Here is a 21,891-nt window from a genome sequence, read left to right as displayed (position 1 = left end):
CTCTGCCCCGAATGTACACACGCGTACACAGCACATATACCTCACATACACAGACTGTACACGCACCCTCACCCCCGCCCCCAGGCTGGTCAGGATAAAGGACCCAGGCACTTAAAGATGGGGGCAAAAGTGAACTGTGCAGAGTTCAAGCTATGCCAGGGAATGTGCAACTCAAATTCTTATCCACCAAGTAGACAGAACTGTCTTCCTACTCTTATTTGAAAGTAGGGGAGAAGCTTTTCTTTTTGCTTCCTGTAACAGGCTCTGGCCCATGGGGTGGTAGTCAGCTGAAGGTGTGGGGAGAAAATGAAAAAATCCCAAATTAGCCTAGACGTTTTCTTCACTTTGAATTGATTTTAAACATTCTTTTTGGAAAGCCCTCTTTTTATAGGATGACCTGGTTCAAGTTGGATACTGTAATGATGACAGATACTATGTCTTGAACACCTCATATTACCTTATCATATCCAATGTCCTAGGCTTATTTCTGCTGTTGTGTGGATGAGAAATTGAGGCCTAGAGGAGTGAGTTATTATATGTCGGAGGGATCAGCAAAGCCAGAATGTGGCTCAAGGGCTTTGATTTGACATTCCATGGTCTTGCTATAATGCTCTGGTACCTCTTAGCAGGTATGCACAAGTGCTTTGTGAGTCAGAATATACAACACAAACGTTAGCTGTTTTTCTGGGTGGATTCTTTCAACAAGTTTGCAGAGAATACACGCTACAGGCCCCGTACTAGACTCCGGGGACATTGCCTCCACAATCAAGATCCTTATAGTCTAACGGTGTCAGTCGGCAAACACAGTATATTTAAAGTCAACACTGCAATTTCAGGCCGGGCAATCACATCTATCCCAATTTGTACACTCACCTCTGGGTTCTGTAAATCACCGTCAGCAGAGCAATAATCACAGCTGTAATCAAACCATAGTCCAATCCCAGGAACAAGGAGGAAACAAATGTAGTAAGCCAGATGGTCTAAACAAAAGACAGAAAGCTTTGTGTAGAATCAGGCTGAAAATTTCCAAAGGGTCTCGGTCTCTCTCTCTCTCTCTGTCACTCCCTCTCTCATATACACACAGATTCTAACCTTGCCTAAATGGATACTACATAGAACAAATAACCGCACTATCTTAGCTTTCTCACATTTTTATCAGCATCATCCATGTGTTGCTAGGATATATTAACCTAACAATCATCTGTTACTTACCAGCTCTATTTTGCTTGTTCTCCAGAAAAAGGGGAGATCTGAGAACTGCATGAACATTCCTTTCAGGTTGACAATCACAATGGCCGACAGCACAGCCTGAAACAGAGCACATGACGCATGCCTCTCTTCTTGCGTCCACAGAGCCCCCTTTGCTGGCTCCTCACTGTCCTGCTGCCCTCCCCACATCCTCTCCCCACTCACTTCCCATGCAGCAGTGATGGTACGTTTGGAGCCATGAACACCTGGATTTTCAGGACTTGGTTAGCTAAAATGGGCCTTGGAAAACCAGGCTTATATCCTAGTAGCAAACCTGCATGGTGGTCAAGAGGTTCAGAATTAAACTTGGTACTCGAGGAATTAGTTCACCCATGGTCATCCTAGATTATGATTTTCTCCACTCTGCATTGTTCCTGATCTCTACTAGAGTAAATAGGTCAGCAAACAAATGTCTTAGGAGTGAAGGCCATCTCAGATTTGTAATGGGGTATAAGGTCACAGGAGATCCAAGAGAGAAGGGATCTTGGAGATGAATCAGTCCAAACCCCCACTTTGCTGATAAGGAAACGTAGACCCAGAGATACTGAGATGGCTTTCCCAGATTGTGGGGCAGACTGTAGATTGTGAAGCAGTATCTTGGCCCCAGCCTTGGCCTTTTCTCACACCACCCTGCTAGGGTTACAGTAAAAACCCACGAGACAGTCACAAAAATACCAACACATAAAATAGAGAAATCTCTACACATGGAAAAATGTCACGCCAAGTCTAAGTTACACACCTGGGGTAATGATTCGAAGAGGAATCCAGTGGCTAATATGACCAGCAGAATCATCAACGAGGCCAAACAACCTGCAAGCTGAATGAGAGAAGACACATGGAAGGGGCTTTTAGGAGACACGAGTAAGAGGCGGGCAGAGAGTAATCTTAGTGTTTTGATAATCGCTGTAGGAAGATCAAGAAACTATGGGTTCAAACAAGTCATTAAAACCATTACATATACCAATATTCCTTCCCATTCTCTTTCTGAAAGCTGGTTTCTCTTAGAGCTTTTACTTTTTATTTATCTTTTTTAGAAAGAGTTAGTGGGGAAAAGGGACAGAGGAGGAAAGACAGAGAGAGAGAGAGAGAGAGCGAGAGAGAGAGAGAGAGAGAGAGAGAGAGAGAGACAGAGAGAGAAAGAATCCCAAGCAGGCTCCATGCTCAGTGTGGAGCACACAGGGCTCCACAGCGCTTACTCCCATGACCTTGATATCATGACCTAAGCAGAAATCAAGAGTCAAACATTCAACCAACTGAGCCACCCAGGCGCCCCTCTCTTACAGCTTTTATACAGAAGCTGAAATGATTAAATACCCTGGTCAAAATGCCCTTGTCAGGGGTGAGGGGAAGGAGATAATGGTGCTGACCCAAGACCCACAACAGTCAAGAGATTCTCCTGCTCAATGTGGTGGCCGCCGACCACATTCAGCTATTACATTTTTAAAATAAAAACTAAATACAATTAAAAATTCAGATCTTGGTTGCGTTGCCCACATTTCAAGCGCTCAAGGCCACTGGTGGCTGGTGGTTGTCATACTGGATGGTGTAAAGGCACCCCTGTCGCTGCAGAATGTTCTATTGGACGGTGCTGGCATCCTGACCATACCCAGTTCCCAGGCTTTCATGATAACACATCTGAACTTTGAGGTTTGCTGGTGGCAGTGGTGTTGGAGAATTTTGAGTTAACTGGAGAATATAGCTCTTTCCTGTAGATTCAGTTCCTGGGATTTGCTTCAACCATTCATGCCTTTCTCTGATTTACTACACAGCTCAGTGGGGTATCGATCTTCACACAGAGCAGCTATGTTCAGGATCAGAACAGAATCAAGGGATTAAAGTTTACCGCCCCAGGGGTGCGTGGGTGGCTTAGTCGGTTAAGTGTTCCACTCTGGATTTTGGCTCAGGTCATGATCTCATGGTTCGTGGGATGGAGCCCTGCATCGGGCTGCAGGCTGGCAGTGTGCAGTCTGCTTAGGATTCTCTCTTTCCCTCTCTCTGCCCTTCCCCAGCTAAGTAAATAAATAAACCTAAAAAAATTTTTAAAGTTTACCACCCCAAATCAGGACCACCCATCCTCAGAGGCCCATTGTGTACACACCTGTGTCTTCCCTCCAGTTCCCTCCTGAACAAGGCTTCGAGATAAGGAGCATGAAATTGAGAAAGTCTGGAAGAGTGAGCCGATGGAATTGCACAGGCCCAGGGCAATGAGCTCCTTTTCCAGGGGGAAAAGGACACAAGAGGTCAGTCATTCTTCAGGAAAAGAGTCATGATGGCTCATTTAATACACATTTTCAACAGTAGAGGCTGTCTCTTCATTCTCTTTCTAGATACAGGAGTTTGTTTAGCGTGAGTGTAAAATAGGGATTATTGAATAAGTTAAGGTGGCAGAAAAGGAGTTCTTATTCTGTCAGAGATACAAGCTGCACTCACTACCTAGTCCCCTCTTTCCCAAACACACTCTGCTACATGAATGTGTTTTTTGTTTTTTGTTTTAAAGAAAACTGCAGCAAAAGGGACAAAATATTTTTATGAGTAAGTTACTGGTATATAGAACCGCTGGCATCTTTTAAATGCCTTGGTCTCTTGCTCTTCGACACATGCTAGTGTCCTCCTGGGATCAGTGAGTGAGTCCTGCTCTCAGGGATACTTCCAGTCTTCCTAGTTGGATCATCGTGTCTTGTGTGAATGTGGAGCATTTAATCTCTTAGAAACATACCGTGTGTTAAAATAGTCATTGTCCTGCTGAAATGATGGCTCATGGGATTCAAATACCTTATCTGTAGATAGCGAGTAGGTAGTATAAAAGGAGATGGCAAAGAATATAATGGGGAGTTTGAGTCATGAATAATACGTTCCAAGTTTAGTGAACAAAGAGAAGTCTTCCTGTAGACTAGAAATGGTTCTAGAATAACATTTGCTTCTCAGGCTGTGAGCTTTAAAAACAGGGCCAACATCTGCCAGAGTCAAACTGAAAGCCTCCGGTCAGAGGTTTCATCTTCCTAACAGGACCCCCACCGGTGGCAAGAGGTAGGACTCTGCACCTCAGTGTTCTGATGATCTAACGCACATAAATAATGAAAAAAAATTGTAGTGTTACATAAATACATGTTTCCAACCCCTCCACCATCATACCAGAAGTTTTTCTATCAAGACAGAGAAATCCAATTCATCTGCATTGTGGAGCACAGCAGGATGATTATACCACAAAGAAACATCTGCAGGGAATTAATGATGTTTACCTGATTGCCATCCACTTGGTAGCCGTGTTTATTTGCCAATGTCTTGGCCATGGAGATGGTCACTGAAAATCCAACGATGGCTATGGCGATGGCGTCCACGTACACGAGGTGGAAGAGGCTGGTGTCCGGGTTGGCTGGGGGCAGTAACCTGAAAGGTTGAGCTGACTGTAACCCGAGCGTTGTGACCACTGGGGAAAAACATGCAACTATAGGGGAGCATTTCAGAAGGGCCTCATCTGCAAATGAGGTGATCAGCACTCGGATACCTGTTTGCTCTGGTTTGGCAAAAAGGAGTGCCCTCTTGGACACACAGAGGTTCTTTTTAGGCCCCAACCCTTGAGTACCGGCTTTCTACCTGAAGGGGTTATCAGCAGACATCAGATGCCGTTTTATTTAGACAAGGAGTAACCTCATACCTCATGACACCCTGTATGGCAGGTGTAAGTAAGACACAGAACAGGAAGAGGAGGGTCAGCAAACTGCTCAGGTGGCACAAGACATTCAAACCCAAGTTCGAGGGGCAGGGAGGGTGCTCAAAGGGCCATCTTAGAGGAGAACTACTGTCCAGACTGCTCCTCCTTGGAGCAAATAAGGACTCTGCTTCCCAGGCCCCTTTGAGGTGAGTCTCTAACACGAGAAAACAACAACAGCAGATTATACCTCTGGGGTCTCACCTGGGAGTCCTGGGCAATTGGAGGGACCAGTGGAGAACACAGTTTTTATGGTCTGTTGTTACAGTTTGGAACCCTTGTCCTAAAGGAACAAAATAGGGATTTCCTAGAATGGAATGGGGGGAGGGGCGGTGGAGGTTTTCAGAGGCACCTGATCCAATTCAAGGTATTGGTCTAAATAGTAACCACAATAGCAACAATATTTTTAGGTGCTTCCTCTCTGCCAAGTTCTGTGCTTATTTATCTCTGCTAGCCCTGTGAGCTAGGCGCCATTCCACTATATTTATTCCCCATTTACAGATGAAGAAAATGCATAGTGAAACTAAGCAACTCGTCCAAGGGCAAATGGCTCATCTACCAAATACCACAAAAACCATGCAGAACCTGCTTCCCTGCACCTGTTTCTCTTACTGTGTCATGTCCCAGTGCTGCAGCTGGTGTCTCAGGTTCTGCGGTAAGTGAAAGGGACGGGACGGGAAGAAGGAAAAAAACCCCATCCCTATGTATATTAAGCCTATGTTATGTGTTATATACTTGACCTATGACATCTGTCCTCACAACAATCCTGTTAGGTGCCATTATTATCCTAATTTACAGGTGAAAAAAAAAAAAGGATCCTTGCAGATATTAAGTAATTTGCCTAAGATGGAGCAGGGAGTCAAACCCAGGAGTTCTGACTATAAACTTACTGTCTTTCCCTTATGCTTTGTGACAGAAGCACTAGCCAAGAGGGAAGCCCTCGCAGATTTGGGACTGCACAATAAGAATATGAGAGAAGAATGTATTTTGGAATGAATTAAGGAAAGTAAACCAAGAAACAAGATATATTGCCATGGTCGCATTTCCCTGAGCCACCACACGAAAGAGTCCGGCTACCCTGCTGGAGTCACCACGTGGGGAGAAGGTGACAGCTTGCCATCCACTGCCACAGCCCCTCCACCTGAGGTAACAGACATGTGAACGCAGCCTCCGGCACCAGGCACACCTTCCCGCGTCCGCGGCTGCGTGCCAGCCCCGAGGGGCACCAGCAGAGCCACCTGGCTGCTCTACCGAGAATGTGAATTGTGTTGCTGTAAGACTTCATTTTGGAGCTGTTACCCGGCAGTAAGACTCATAGATAACTGAAACGTAGATATATGGTCAGGGAAGCATTCTTTGTTTCCTTCTTGGTTTTGGGCAAAGTTCTAGAAAGGGTAGCCAAGTTTTAGAAAAGGTACAATCTGTTTTTCCTTTAAAGTGTGGTTCTCACACATGGAGGAAAAGCAACATATTTGGGTGCAATGCAATAGGAAGGTCTTGGGTAGAAATTATTGTGGTTTTCAGATTTTTAAAAGGAGAAATCTAAGTGTAAGAAGTCACATTTAATCAAATTATTTGTGATTATTGAATAGAGTTATCTATTGAATCCAGTCAAAGACTAATGTTTATCACATGGCTAATTATGTTAGAGACTCAGGTGTGAGGTAACGGAAACAGCCAACCACGGAGTATGGGGTAACTGCATTCTGGGTCCAGGCTGGGCCTCACCAGTGAGTCACTAAACCTCACCTGTGTCTCTCAACTGTCGCCTTCTCTGACAGTCTGCCTCACAGTCACCAGAGCCCCTCCCATCACTTACCTGGCCTCCCTGTCTTCACAGCACTTCTCACTGTTTATTCTCTGTCTCTCCTTCCTCCGTTCCCCTGGACAATATAAGCTCCATGAGGGCAGACACTTTTTTGCTTGTGTGGCTACTTTTGTTTTTAACGGCCATGTCCCTGGCACATACTAGGCACCCAATAAACATACGCTAAATCAACGAACTTTCTTGTCTTGTAAAGTGGGCATGGCATATATGTCAATAGTGTTATTGTGGGTACCAGTTGAGGTGGTGGGTATTAAAGCATTTTATAAGTCCAAATAGAAAAGTGTTATTGCCAGACTATACCTTTACAGGGAATCTTAAGTGGTATGTTCATGACCACAATCCATTGTTCTGAAGTGGACTGCCTGCACCCTCCTTCAACACTTGCTCTGGGTGTTGGAGGTGAACTCTGGCTTCAAGAGCAGTTCTGCCCCTGTGCCTCCCAGGAGATTCTTTGATAGGACCAGAGGCAAGGCCAGGTTCATCAATGCCCAGCATCCGGGGAAACATCTGATTGTGCTCACCTGGAAAGAGAGGTGGCAAGGAAAAGAGATAGTACAAAAGACAGAAAGACAGACAGATGCAGAGACAGCCAGAACATGTCAGAGAGGAACAGAGTGAGGTGAAGAGAAGCTCATAGTTACTCTAGCTCCTTCAAATATAAAGAGAATAGTAAAAAAAAAATTTTAAGTGTTTATTTAAATAGAGGGAATGAGAGAGAGCAAGCAAGCAGGGGAGAAGCAAAGAGAGGGAGACAGAATCACAAGCAGGCTCTGTACTGTCAGCACAGAGCCCAACATGGGGCTTGATCTCATGAACCATGAGACCTGAGCCAAAATCATGATTGGATGCTCACCTTACTAAGCCACCCAGGCACCCTTAGAATAGTAAAAAAATTTTAAATGTAGAGTTACATAAAATTAATGAAGGAAAGAATATATCATTTGAAACTAGACAATTTGAAAAAAATTTGAAGAGGAAACTAGAAACTAGGAAATTTGTTGAAATAATGAGCCACAGAACTTCCAGTTCATGTGTTTTAAATGCTCCCAGGTGTGTGCCAGGTGTTTGGTGCACACCAGCGCCAGGAGCTTCACAGCTGCCCTCCAGACAGGCATTGTCGGCTGTGCTAACCGGAGGGGAAGAGACTGGGGCCCTGAGAGGAGATGTGACTTGCCCAAGGTCATACAGTTGGTGTCTGGCTAGATTTAGATCTTTTTGCTTTTAGTTCCTATGCTGTCTATGGAGAGATTTTAAAGACCAGGAAGTGCTAAACAATAGGAAACAAAAGGAAACATTGCATCCCACTGTTGTGGGATTGTAAGATGGTGTGACTACTATGGGAAATAGAATGGAAGTTCCTCAGAAAGTTAAAAATACAATTATCATATGATCCAGCAATCCCATCTCTGGGTATTTATACAAAAGAACAAGCAGGGTCTTGAAGACATATCTGCACACCCACATCTATTGTTGGATGAATGAATAAAAAAATGTGATATAGATAGAGATATGTTTCACAACAATGTGAATATACTTAACATACTGAACTGTATGATGAAAATGATAAATTGTCTGTTAGGTGGTGTTTTTTAATCTCTCTCTCTCTCTCTCTCACACACACACACACACACACACACACCACATACATGCTAAAAAGCAAAAAATTCCAAAGCCTCAGCTGTTTGATATGTAGAAAAAAGATTTTTGATGGAAAGAATACTACGGCAGGAGTTAGAAACAACAATAGGTCTATCGATTGCTCAAGTCGCACCATCACTTGGAATTGCTCTCCTACCCCAGAGGAAGCGTCCCAACGACGTCCACATTGTACGATTCTTGCAAGTTAAACCCAGCTGAAATGCCAGTTCCCATCACCACCTAAAACAGACACAAATCCAAAGGTGCCTTTATAGATGAAAATTCAACTGCCACAAAAGTGAGTTTCAAACAGTTTGTCAGCCAAGCCAAAATCTATTCTCCCTTTCAATTTTCAGTTTAAAAAGAATTATAGTTAGCTTCCAGCATTTCTAACTTCTCCTAATGGCTCTTTCCCACACAGTTAAAATGGACTCTACAGTTTCCTTGTGGTCTGGAGTTTTCTTTTACTCTGGTCTGTGCTGAGGTGTTTGGCTAGTTGACTGTGAACAGAAAGAGCCATAAAACCTTTCAGAAGCTGGCTTTGCCTTGTGTAGCTGTTTCTGGCGAACGTGGCATGAACTAGGGGCGCTGTAAGTATATTGTGAAGGCAGTCTACTGACAGGGTGTCATTATAAAACGGATGTTTGGATCCACAATCCTTCTGCTGACTCTTTCCACATCAGCAGCGCCAACTGTGGTTAGAGGCCTCCACCAGCACCCTGCAGTGGTCTTCTCCCTTCTCCGTTACTGCCAGGGTCACAATGCCACTGTGCGTGAGCCCTCTTGAATGGTCAGGGCATAGATTTAGTTGGTTTGTAAAACAGAACGCGTAATGAAGTATGAGGGAAAAATAACAGAAGGAGAGAAGGCAATTTTCTTCATCTTGAAGAACTATTGCTGGGGCGCCTGGGTGGCTCAGTCAGTTAAGCCTCCGACTTCAGCTCAGGTCAGATCTCATGTTCGTGGGTTCGAGCCCCGCGTCAGCCTCTGTGCTGACAGTTAGCTCAGAGCCTGGAGCCTGCTTCCGGTTCTGTGTCTCCTTCTCTTTCTGCCCCTCCCCCTCTCATGCTCTGTCTCTGTCTCAAAAATAAATAAAACATTAAAAAAAAAAAAAAAAGGAAAAACTATTGCTATAGAACCTTCTGGGTGGGTCATTCAGTTGAGAATTAGGGCTGGCCAGGGTGGGCAGCCAGTCCCTCGTGGTGGTGAGTGATGCAGGGAACCAATAATAAGGTAACATTATTAATAAGCAATTGTGGTCATTTAAGAATATAATACAATACACAGTATTTTAATGCACATGCATTATTTTTACAATAGTTCCCAAGTTGTTAGATGTAAATATATATTAAGTTGTTTAGACTTAACTACTTAATAAATGGAACTGTTAGGTATTCCTTTTGGCGTAGGAGTGCCGGGAAGCAAGAAAGTCTGGGAACCTTTGTCTCTTGCTCTTTTCAAAATGGAGACAGCTTAATTTTTTCAAGTTATAGGTGTTCATTATAAAATAATCAGACAATAAAAATTTTGAGGAAGAAAAATCTTCCATCATCTCATCACTCAGAGGTAATTCATATTAAAATTTTTATGGATAACCTTCATCTATATTTTAAAAATCATCCCTGCCTACACTCTAATAGATTTTCTTTGTTGTCTGTGTATTTGTGAAAGTTCCCCTTGACAAATTCTATCTTTCTCTTGGCAGAACTGAGAGGAAAAAAAGGTAGAACTTCCTTGCTCCTCCCCTGTCCAAATCCCTCAACCAAATGGCTAGATACCTGTAGCCAAAGTTGACTTACCGCAAAGAACTCTAAAGGAATGGGTGCCGGTAATTTCTCCTTAAATCTCTCATTAAACTCCTTGCCACCCAACAGCAAACCAAAAACCATCAGCCCGACGCCTAGGGAACACACGTTGAGGTTTTTAACATTCTGCAACACAGCAACTGTACTCTGTAACACAGCAAACACTGGATGTTTACATCAGGCAATGACCGCTGAATAGACAGACACTAGTGCACAAATTCACACCAGCCATCCCCTTTCTGCATCTTTCTAGTTAAAAGTTCTCAGATTTAAATCTCTCTCTCTCTCACCAATTAGGACGCATTTTTACCCAGCCATACAGCTTTATGGTTGCAATTCTTATCCAACAATCTTATTTAGTTTTTATTCTTCAGAGAGAGAGAGAGAGAGAGAGAGAGAGCACGAGGGGGGAAGAGGGGCCGAGGCAGAGAGAGAGAATCTAAAGCAGACTCCATGCTCAGTGCGGAGCCTGACACAGGGCTCGATCCCATGACCTTGGGATCACAACTCAGGCCGAAACCAAGAGTCAGACGCCTCAACTGCCTGAGCCACCCAGGTGCCCTTCCAACAGTCTTATGGTATGTGGTGTTTTTTTGGTTTGGTTCTGGCTCAATGCAGTATTATCATATTTAGTAAAGTATTCCTTAAGCTGAGTCCTGAGCCTTGGGAAAGGATTAGGGATTGGTTGATATCAGCAAAGTAATGCAAAGATGAATATATGAAAAGGATTTTTGGAGGTGAAAGAGGGAGAAAGAGGTCATGGTTAGCAGATCAAAAAGAGATCAGGCGTACTTCTAAGGCAACAGAGTGCTGAAGTTTGGAAGAAGTCCAGAGACTCAGAAAAGAAAGCCAGTTAATTTTATCTGAGGGTTGTAGCCTCAGCACCCCAAATACGCTCAGTACTCACAGGACTCTGGGAGAGGAGGTTACATGGAGCCCAGGCTCCACACCTTACCTGTCAATGTCTAGAGCACACTCAGTGCTCTTCTGCTCTATTTCCTTTGTGACAAGGCATTGAGAGAAATCTCAGAGGAGGAAGCATGTTATCAGCTACTATGGGAAACGAAGAATTTAGTTATTAGGGAATGTTCCTGCAGCTTGATTCCATTCTTAATCAATCATGGACTCAATTTAAATGTCACTTTCTCCAAGCAACTTTCTTAGACCCCTAATCCAAATGTGTCCCTATTCAACTTTCATAGCACTTAAGACAATTTGTAATTAATTACATATGGATGCAATTAATGGCTTACTACTTGTCTTCTCTTTGGACTGTGGGCTCGAAGAGGGCAAGGGCCGTCTCCACTCACCCACTGCTGTGCCCAGCATGGTGACAGGCACAGAGATACCTGCAGGGGCCATTGGTCCTTCTGGGCAAGACTAACTTTAGCAGCAGCTCAGACATTGTGATATGTAGTATCTTACCTGTCATTTGGTTTTAATTATTTCATAATGTCTTCCTTATTCAGGGGATATTTAGAAGCAGGATTTTTGGTTTCCAAATGTATGGGGTTTTAATCTGTCTTGTGTCAATTTAATTAGACCAGTCAAAAAAACTAGAAGGAAAGAAAAGTTTTCCTTCCCTGCATAAGCAATAAACTAAATGAATGTTCAATAGGCATAGGTGTTGAATTAGTTATATACATATATAGATAGATAGATAGTCCTCCATTTACAATAAGATCCATTTGATTTATTTTTAATTTTGAGGTTTCTTTTTTCTTGAAAATTTCTATATTTGTAAGCATTAATATTTTACATTATATATTTATGTGTTATTCCAAAGAATAACAAGAAAATGAACTTGAAAAATTGAATAAACCTCATTTTATTTCTCTATCACTCTATGAGTCCATTGTACTTGTTTATAAATGTAAAGATCATTAAGAGGTTAGAGTGAACTTATTTTTTTTGTATTTTGAAACATTTATCATTTCATAACTTTAGAAATTCCTTCATTATTCTTCTTCAATATTTCCAACTAAGCCAGGAAAATAAAAAGGCAAGCAAGTAGTAGATTGGTAGGCTTGCCTAGACCACTGATGGATTACTGATGTATATAATCACTGTTATATCATCCTTTAGTTTTCTTATTGTATTTTCATAAATTGTAACCTCTTTCAAGAAAGTATAAAAGCTATTGAAGAAAAAACATAAAGCTATATTTAGTTATTGGTTGCTAATTATGTTGCACTGTGTGAAAAAATAATTGAATTTTTAGAGTTCATGATCAGTTTTCAACGTGATCAGTTCTCACCATTGTTCCCTATGTGCCTGCAAATAATTTACATTTTCTCAGAGTTGGGTGCAAGGGTCAACATACATTTTATTAGACTAAATGGGTAATCATATTAGCTAAATCTTATTTTTGTTGCCTGCTTGAGTAAGCAGTTTCAGAGAGATGTGTTCTCACATAATGCTTTTAAATCATGTTAGTTCCCAAAGAGAAACACAATTTGGTTCTAAGAAAAAGCGATCTCTTCAGCTAATTAGGGTAAAGGAACAGGCACCAAATGAAGATCTAATAAAAAATTCCTTGTGAGGTATCACATATTAATAAAACGGGACTTAAAGGTTTAATTCCCCTTGTAGGGGTCTCAGAAAAGTATTAGAATAATGCAATCTTTCCCATTTTATTTTAATTCTTGGAAAATAGAAAAGTGAGCCTCGAAAGGAAAAGAGATACAAAAGAGAAGGAGAAAATACAGAAGGAAAAAGAAGCAGGAGTAAGTCAGGAAGTAGCTTACTTACATACACCACTGAAAAGATCCCACTGTACCGCTTTGTTTTAACTCCAAACAGGTATTTTAACATGGAGGTGAAGACGTGCACAGCAGCCGCGGTGGTAAACCCACGGACCAGGGGCTCCGTGAGGTATATGGCCACAAATCCAAACCTACAGACACCTAGGCAAAACTTTTTTTTTTTTAAATGACAAAGAAAAAATAAATCACATGATAGGTCAGGAAGTTAAAACCAGCAGCAAACATACACAAGTTCTTTCTGGACCACTTTCTACCACGACAACCTTGCATTTGCAGCAGGTTAAGTAGTCCGCACATCAGCGGTTATGCAGAAAACAAGGGAAGGTCTGCAGCGGCTTGGAGCCCCGTGCAGCAGAGGACAACACTGTTCCTCAGCACTGGGGGCAAGTTTAGTCAAGGTCATCTCCTGTTCCTCCCAAGCAGATAAGAGATTACTAATTACTAATCAGTCCTGCTTTCAACTTTTCTTGCTTTTTGGAATCTCTAAAGGACGTGACTGAAGCTTGCTAGTTCCTAATAACTACTACCTTAAGGAAGGCATGCAGGGGACTGGGGTCCTGAACGCTTGGAACCCTGAGCTCTAGGCCTTGGCTGGCTGACCTTGCCCACCGTACAGGCCAGCCACGAGGGCTCTACAGGTATCTATTAAATGAACAAACGACAGCCCATTTCTCCATCTGTGAATACTACCTGGATGATTCCTGAAAGTAAGGTCACGGACATGGCGACTTTCACTCTCAAGGCATCCCTTGCTTCCGTACCATTGGTTGCGTTTACTCCTCCTGGAATAACTATATCATCTGGTACTAATCGAACAGCCACACCACCAATCATCAGGCTAATAACAGCGAATGGACCTGAAAATGGTGAAGCGTTAGGGATATCGTGTTCAGTGTATCTCACAAGGCTGTTGCTGGCACTCAAGCGGACACAGGTGAGGTGACTAACTCATCACTGACCTAAAGCTGCCCTGCCCTCCTTAGGCCTCAACTCCTGGTTTATGTGTACGCTGTGTATGGACAGATCGTATTCTCTACACATGACCATGATGAGATCTTCTCTCCTACATACTCTTCTAGAACCTGGACATGTATTTGCCTGTTAAGAGGTAGTCTAATTCCTCTTTCCTTGAATCTGGATGGACTTGTGACATGCTAGCCACCAGAAGAATGCAGCCAAGTGATACTGTGTGGCCTCTGAGGCTAGGGAACAAGCGTGACGCAGCTTCCAGCTGACAGCTGTAACAGTTGCTTGTGCCAAGGCGCTGAGTGTGAGAGCGCTCAGTTAGGACCCTGTGGAGGGAAACTTCCCCTTGGATGCTCAACTGCACCACAGACGCTGAGCCAGAACTGCCCAGATGAGCGCTTTCCAAATCCTGACCTATGGGAACTGTGTAAGATAATGAAAACAAGTATTTCAAGCTGCTAAATTTGGGGGAGTATTTGTTACCCAGCACCAGACACTGGAAACACTGTGTATGGGTTTGCTGGTGGCAGCCTCAAGCAGCGTCAACACTCTTACAAAATCTGTATAAATCTTATCCTAAATACACTGGGAAAAATCATGTATAATCCAAAGCCTAAAATAGTATGAAAATGTAATATGTGCATAGTAATTAGGAACACGCAATGCCACTAATAAAATAAACAAAAAGTAAAACTGTATTATGAGCCTAAAGTACTTATTTTGCAGATGTCAACAATTTCTTTTTACACAAGAAAATGGTCTTTTTTCATTATGCCAGGATTGTAAGAAAGCTATTAGTTCTAGAAATCTGGGTGTGGGGGAGTGTGTTCTTCTATAGCAGTATCAGTAACAAAAAGTTATTATTAAGCAGAGGTTCTGGTAACAAACATGCTGTTTCTTTGGCACACAGCAGAGCTTGGAGATCCAAATGGAATGGTATAAAATAGCAACTCTAAGCTCTTACCTATGGATATGTGTCTGGAGGTTCCAAGAAAACAATACATGATAACAGGATAAAATGAAGAGTACAGGCCAAACACTGGAGGCACGGCAGCCAGCATTGCAAAGGCTAACCCTGCGGGATTGAAACCAAACAGAAATGGGGAGATCATTAGAAATCAGAGGGTTACCCACAGTTTTCTCCCAGTTCTGCAGGATGAAGAGGTGAAAGCCATGTTAACTTAAGCAGATGTGTCTTCACCGGTCCATCCTTCCATCCCAATCCTCTTCCCAGGCTGAGACAATTTCCCTGGTCATCTCCTTGACAGAGGGTGGATATTTCTGTTTGAGTCTTTCCCAGTCTAGAAGAGGGCCGGAAGTCTTACTTGCCCAGTGCAGCTGTAATCTGTGTTGATGGCCAAATGCTGGCTGTTTCTCTAATGGGGTGTTTTTGTGGGGTTTTGGGGGGACCCCTTTTCAATAAGAAACTCCCAACTTCCAGTTCTTACACCTCTTCCAGGTCCTCTCTGTCTCATGTTCCTCCGAAGCAGTCTTCTCGGGCAGGTGCCTTTCAAATGAGCCAAGACAGGTGACCTTCCAGGGCGCCCACTGATCCCATAGGCAAGCCTGGCCCCTTTATCCCAAGAAGCTTTGAAAGTGCAGGCCATGCCCCCTGGAGGGCTCTCCATTCTGCCTACCTGGGTGGTTTATACCCTTTTACCTGTAGTTTTTTTTTCTTACAATAATTAGCAACAATCCCCCAAAACTACAGGGGACACGTGTCCAGGGCTCTGAATGGTTCTCTTGGAGTCCCTTCTTCCTGGACTTTTCAGTGGAGGTGAAACCGATAGTGCTTTCACCTCTGTCTAGAAAATTCTCATAATAAATTGATTATCATAAAACCTGGTGCCTCATATATCCTAGTGAAGTGATGTACTAAAGAGACAGTTTGGTGTCACTCACTCACAGTTTTGCATAGACGGTCTGGTCTTCAGACCCACCCTTTCTTCTCAGCTCAGGGGCCTCAGCCAAATATCCTGGACAACTAGAAAATTCACTTCGTGCATTGTCATGTTGTGGAGAAAAAAATTTTAGCAAGAGAAGAGCTGGGGAAGCATCCTCAGCACATGTAACAATATGGTTATTTTAATATTATTTTTTTTAAACTCTATTTTTTAATTTTTATTTCAAAGGAATACATGTCCATAGTTTAAAGACTCAAGCAGTACCAAGTGGCTCTGAAGATAAGCCAGGTCTTTTCTGCCTGGCTCTCCAGGTTCTGCCCCCCAGAGGCACTCACTTTCAAGTTGTTCTGTTTCTTTTTTCCTTTCTTTTTTAAATGTCTACTTATTTTTGAAAGTGAGAGAGCATGAGTGATGGAGTGGCAGAGAGAGAAAGACACAGAATCCAAAGCAGGTTCAAGGCTCTGAGCTGTCAGCACAGAGCCCAACATGGGGCTTGAACTCACGAACCAGGAGATGATGACCTGAGCCAAAGTCGGACACTTAACCGAATGAGCCACCCAGACACCCCAAGCTGTTTTTCTACCATTTCTCACATTTCTCTAAATCAGCAGTTCTCAACTGAGAGGAGTTTGCCCCCCACGGGACATCCGGCAATGTCAGGAGACATTTTTTATTATTATGGCTGACTGAGGTGGGGGCTGCCGCCAGTATGGTGTGGGAGTTGAGAAACCTCACTCTAAACCATGTGTTGACATTGTTGTGGTTTTAATTTTAGAAAGAGCAAGAGCAAGAGGAGGAGAGGGGCAGAGGGAGAGAGAAAGAGGGTCCCAAGCAGGCTCCACACTCAGCACAAAGCCCAATGTGGGGCTTCATCCCACAACTGGGATCATGACCTGAGCCGAAATCAAGAGTAGGATGCTCAACTGACTGAGCCACCCAGGTGCCCCATGTCATTCCTAACCTATCAGTTTCAGATGTAAACTATAGACTTTGTTTTTTCAGCATCCTCTTAGCTATATCCCTATTATGTGACCTTTTCTCTTTTATAAAAAGTTTTGAGATCTTTTATTTATCCCAGTCTTCTGATATTTTATAATGGTGTGCCTCATTTTATTTTTTATTACTCTGCTGGGTACTTGGTGGTTCCTCTCAGTCAGAAAACTCATGTACTTCAATTCTTAAAATACTCTTTAGTAGTCTCTTCTTTTCTTTCCAGAACTGCCAGTAGATGACGGAACTCCAGGACTGATCCTCTAGTGTTCTTGTCTTTCTTACTGTTCACTCATTCATCATTTTCTTCTACCGCCAGGAGATTTCCTCTGTCTTCCAGCTCTTGACTGAATATTTTATTCTCACTGTCATATTTGTAATTTCTATGAGCTCTTTGTTGTTCTCTAAAGGCTCTTTATAAAGTCACATCCTTTTCTTATCTCATGGATTCAATATGCTTATACATCTTGTTGAGGATATTACAGAACAAATATGTTTTATTTTGCCTTCTCCACCATTTATGTACCCAATGGTCTTCTTTCTGTTTGGTTTGTGTTCTTCCTTGACGTCTCATGTGCATTGTGCAGCCACTGGGTGAACAGCCAGCACCTTGGTTGGAGAACCCCCGGTTGTCACTACAGCTCATTTCTCTGGGAGCAGTTCATCATTTACTTTGGGCTGCAAGGTCCTGGAGGCTCTTCTGAGATGCACAGCTCAATGTGTAGACTTAATCCCCCCTGACCATCTTTCATTGTGTTCACCCTTCCATCCATGGCATGGCGCTGGTGTGGGCACCTGGGCCTTTACCTGTGTGCTACGTATTACACAGACTTTCAACCCATTCTCTTACTTCCAACCATCTGCCTCTCACCTTTGGCAATACTCAGAGCCACCAATTTCCCAATGTTCTGCAAGGCACACACCTAAATACCAGTTTTCTCCACTGATAATTCAGTTGTCTCTTGTCCATCACTATCTTTTTTTTTTTCCCTACTCCACAGCATCTGCTCTCCCATTTTCTTTGTCCTTGCTAGTTTACACCATTTCCCTCTCCTTTACCACCATTTTAGAAGGACTTTATTTATTTATTTATTTAATGTTTGTTTATTTTGATGGAGAGAGGGAGAGACAAAATCACAATCTGTCAGAGAGACAGAGAGTCCATTATGGGGCTCAATCTCAGGAACCATGAAATCATGACCTGAGTTCAGCTCATGAGTCGGATACTTAGCTGAGCCATCCTCGCACACCTGGAGGGACTTTAAATGAATTAGAGAAGCAGATCTTCAAGTCAATTAATGAAGTCTTTTTACAAATAATTTATCAACCACAAGAAATTAACTTACTGTCTCTTGGCTTTCTATCTGTGCTACATTTTCCCCCATATTTATCCATCTTCACTGACTAGTGATGAGCAGAAAAATATCTTTTCCATACAAGTTTGTTTGTGGGATGACCTACACCTCTTAGTGTTTGACCTACTGGATCATTCCGTGTTTTTAAATTATTTTGTCCTTTCTGTAATACCACAAAGTCCTGGTTCTCCTTCCTCTTCTCCAGATGTTTCTTTTTCACTCTCTTTTGCCAGTTCCTCCTCTGTTTTTCAATGTTGGACAAAGCTTGATCTTGGCTCCCTTCTCTTTTATTCCACATTCTCTTGTGTGGCCTTGTCTACTGCCATGGTTTAAACGTCCCCTGTATGTCAAAGATCTCCAGACTGACATATGTACTCCACACCTCTCTTTTGAACCCATCACATTTTAAATATAAACCTGCAGTGTCCATGGTTCTATCTCACAAACATTTCAGATTTAACATCTGCAAACTTACCCTTCAAATCCACTCCTCCCACAGCTTTATTATGTCTACAAATGGCACCTGCAGCCTTCAGCCACTGGAGCCAGAAATCTCAGACACTCTTGACCATCCTTCTTTCTCATTGTCCCCACATCCAACTCTTCAGCCCAGAAACCTTAATTTTTGACATGCCTTTTTCCCATCTTTCTTCCCCAAATCAATCCAACAGACCATCTGGCTGATTTTATCATAAAATATAGCATATATTTTAATAATTATTTCCATTTTTATAGCCACCACCTAGATCAAGATGAAAGAAGGGTAAATGGTCAAAGATAAATTTCTGGTAGAATCGTGAGGATTTCTCCAAGGTGTTAGTTTACACAGATTCACTGCATCACTTCCTGTCACCTTATCTGTCCAACTTGACCAAAGGTCAGTTTCACTTGTTTTCTGTTTCAAAAGCTGAGCCTTGGGATGTTCCCCTCCCTGCGGCCACCTCTGCCTTTGAACCTGCCCCCTTCTCTGTCCTTGGGGTGTTGGTGTCAAAATGGATGAGAAAAACTTTCCCAAACCTGGCTTAAAAGAGGGTTTTGTTTAAAAGATTTGGTAAATCAGTTACTTGGAAAATTAAAAATTTGCTGAGTGATCATTAGGGGAAGTGATTTTATTTTTGACCAATTGATCATTTGCTAATTAATTTTTGTGAAACTAAAGAAGGGAATAGAGTCTTGGCAACTGACCTAGAGGCTGTACAAGCCATTATCACTTTTTGCTACAATGAGTCACTATAAGCTTTAATTGGTCTCCCTACTTTCCTTCTGATGCCTCTCTCACCAACCAAATCCAACGCCCCCAAAGCAGTCTCAGTGACCTCTTAGAAAGAAAGAAACCCCAAGTAAAGCATGGTGATAGTTTTCAGTGCACTCAGGGTGACATCCAAAAAGTGGCTAACAAGGCTGTGTAGACCCGTCACTGCTCACCTCGCTGACCACCAGCCCCTGGCCTCCCACCCCCTAGCTAGCTGCTTCTCTGTTAATTCTTCAAATTAAGTCTTCAAATCCTCAATTCTTTTCCTAAGTGTCTTCACACATGCTATTCCTTTGGCCTCAAATGCACTTCCTCTCATTCTTTACCTGCCTCACACACATCCTTCAGGGCCCAAATCTCTGTCTCCTGAAGAATTTTTGGTGACTTAGCTACTCAAGTTAGGTTCCCCTATAATTATCTTCTGGTACTCTATATTTTCCTTTAAAGTGTTTAACATCATTTGTAATTAAAAAATTATATGTGCTTTTGATTTTTTTTTTTTTTTAATTTTAGTGAGACAAAGAACATGAGCAGGGAGAGGGGCAAAGGGAGAGAGAGAAAGTCCTAAGCAGTCTCCGGGCTGATGCAGGGTTCAACCCCATGACCCTGGGATCATGAACTGAGCTGAAATCAAGAGTTGGACACTCAATTGACTCAATTTTTAAGCACCCCAAATTTTGTATGTGCATTTGATCCATGTCTTTCTGCCTGATTGAACAGTTAGTTCCATAAGGACAAGGAGGGTTAGGCAGATGCTTGATAAATGTGTGAATAAATGAATAAATTCATGAGCATTTTCTTAAATTCTTATATCACAGATAAAATCACACAAACGTAAGAAGAATTCAGTCTATACTGGTTCCCTGTGATTAGAATATGGATTTTTAAGTCAAGAACCTTAACAAAGAAAACCCCAACAACATGTTCAATCAATGATTAACCTGGCAAGAAGTAGGTCATGTCCAATCAGTTCCTAAAGGTTCTGATTTGCAAAACAGTATCATCACATTTTACAACTACTGTCTCTGGGCTTTTTAAGGGGAAATGATTTCTGAAAAATTCCTTTATTTTATTATTATTATTTTTAGTGTTTATTCATTTCTGAGAGAGACCATGAGTGGTGGGGAGGAACAGTGAGAAAGAGGGACAAAGGATCTGAAGTGAGCTCTGTGCTGACAAAAGCAAGCCCAATTAGTGGGGCTCAAACTCACAAACTGTGAGGCCATGACCTGAGGTGAAGCCAGACACTCAACCAACTGAACCACCCAGGCTTCCCTGAAAAATTCCTTTAGGATGATATGATAAAAGTATGAATTTGCAACATGATAAAATTAAACAGAAAACAGGTCAACAGTGTTTGAAGAGATACCAGCAAGGGAAACAACAAAAAGAAATAAATATACCTACTGACCTTGAGGAAGCTGAAGTACCCCTGTGCTTATGCCTGAGACCAAGTCACCCAACACATACTCTTTGAACTTGTACGCGGGCAACCACTTAGTTATGGGCAGGAACATATAAATGATATTTCGTATCTTCTTAGGAGTACATCTGGGAGGACAAAAAAATAAATAAAATAAAATGAGGAACATTTCACACCAAGGCGTTATACCTTCCTCATAGCCTGGAACAATAAGGACAAATTCCCATTTGGAGCTAATAATGACCTTGCCACTCTGCAGAGATCAGAAACAGCAAGAGCTTCCTTTTTTCCTTTTTTTTTTTTTCAATGGAAACATCTGAATTGGCTCTATAGTAATGCTCTACAACGTGCCATGAAAAATAACTTAGTTTTGAAACAATGGGGATACCCTGGAAGCTATTAATAGATGACATTCTAAATGTGCTTTCTGTGTTGGTGTAAAAGCAAAGTAAAGGAATTATTTACTGTGTCAATTTTTTTGGTATAATTTTTTTTTTACATTTACTTTTGAGAGACAGAGAGAGACAGCATGAGCAGAGGAGTGGCAGAAAGAAAGGGAGACACAGAATCTGAAGCAGGCTCCAGGCTCCGAGCTGTCAGCACAGAGCCTGATGGGGGGCTCAAACTCACAAACCTTGAGATCATGGCGTGAGCCAAAGTCAGATGCTTAACCAACTGAGCCACTCAGTCACCCCTGCTTGAGTCAATTTTTGAAGGTGGAGCCATTGACCAGCAGGCCCCGTTAGTTTCTCTCTTCCTTATCAAATGACGGACATTTATATTGAGTGTTATGGGTTTATGAATATGTATCTGAAATGCTTTAGGGTCTTTGATCAGATAAACTCAAAACACCATTTGTCACTGGAGTGTACTAACGGATTCTGTGTCTAGTTGTCTTGATTAGGTGGAATAGCATACTGCTAAAACCAAGACTTTGCATTGATGTCGGGAGCTATTTGAGCTCACCAGTAGAGTGAATATTCCTGGTGAGGGTACGGCAAGTTTGCA

The 21,891-nt window shown here is 42.4% G+C and overlaps 1 protein-coding gene across 1 annotated transcript in view; it reads right to left on the bottom strand.

Annotated features, from left to right (window-relative positions):
- SLC26A5 (solute carrier family 26 member 5) overlaps positions 1 to 21,891 on the bottom strand; it is a 27,142-nt gene that overhangs the window by 3,360 nt on the left and 1,891 nt on the right. Inside the window, exons 2-13 of the mRNA XM_029918787.1 lie at positions 20,872 to 21,011; positions 14,924 to 15,034; positions 13,684 to 13,850; positions 12,980 to 13,144; positions 10,223 to 10,375; positions 8,581 to 8,663; positions 4,488 to 4,635; positions 3,347 to 3,460; positions 1,988 to 2,065; positions 1,213 to 1,308; positions 874 to 980; positions 50 to 110 (exon numbers count right to left, since the gene is read on the bottom strand). Coding sequence (XP_029774647.1) covers positions 50 to 110; positions 874 to 980; positions 1,213 to 1,308; positions 1,988 to 2,065; positions 3,347 to 3,460; positions 4,488 to 4,635; positions 8,581 to 8,663; positions 10,223 to 10,375; positions 12,980 to 13,144; positions 13,684 to 13,850; positions 14,924 to 15,034; positions 20,872 to 21,011 — 1,423 coding nt within the window. The remainder of the gene's footprint in view (positions 1 to 49; positions 111 to 873; positions 981 to 1,212; positions 1,309 to 1,987; positions 2,066 to 3,346; positions 3,461 to 4,487; positions 4,636 to 8,580; positions 8,664 to 10,222; positions 10,376 to 12,979; positions 13,145 to 13,683; positions 13,851 to 14,923; positions 15,035 to 20,871; positions 21,012 to 21,891) is intronic.

The sequence above is a fragment of the Suricata suricatta genome, chromosome 2 (assembly GCF_006229205.1).
Source record: "Suricata suricatta isolate VVHF042 chromosome 2, meerkat_22Aug2017_6uvM2_HiC, whole genome shotgun sequence".
NCBI lineage: Eukaryota > Metazoa > Chordata > Mammalia > Carnivora > Herpestidae > Suricata > Suricata suricatta.
Note: the sequence above shows the minus strand (reverse complement) of the source record. Positions and strands in the feature narration are given on the sequence as shown.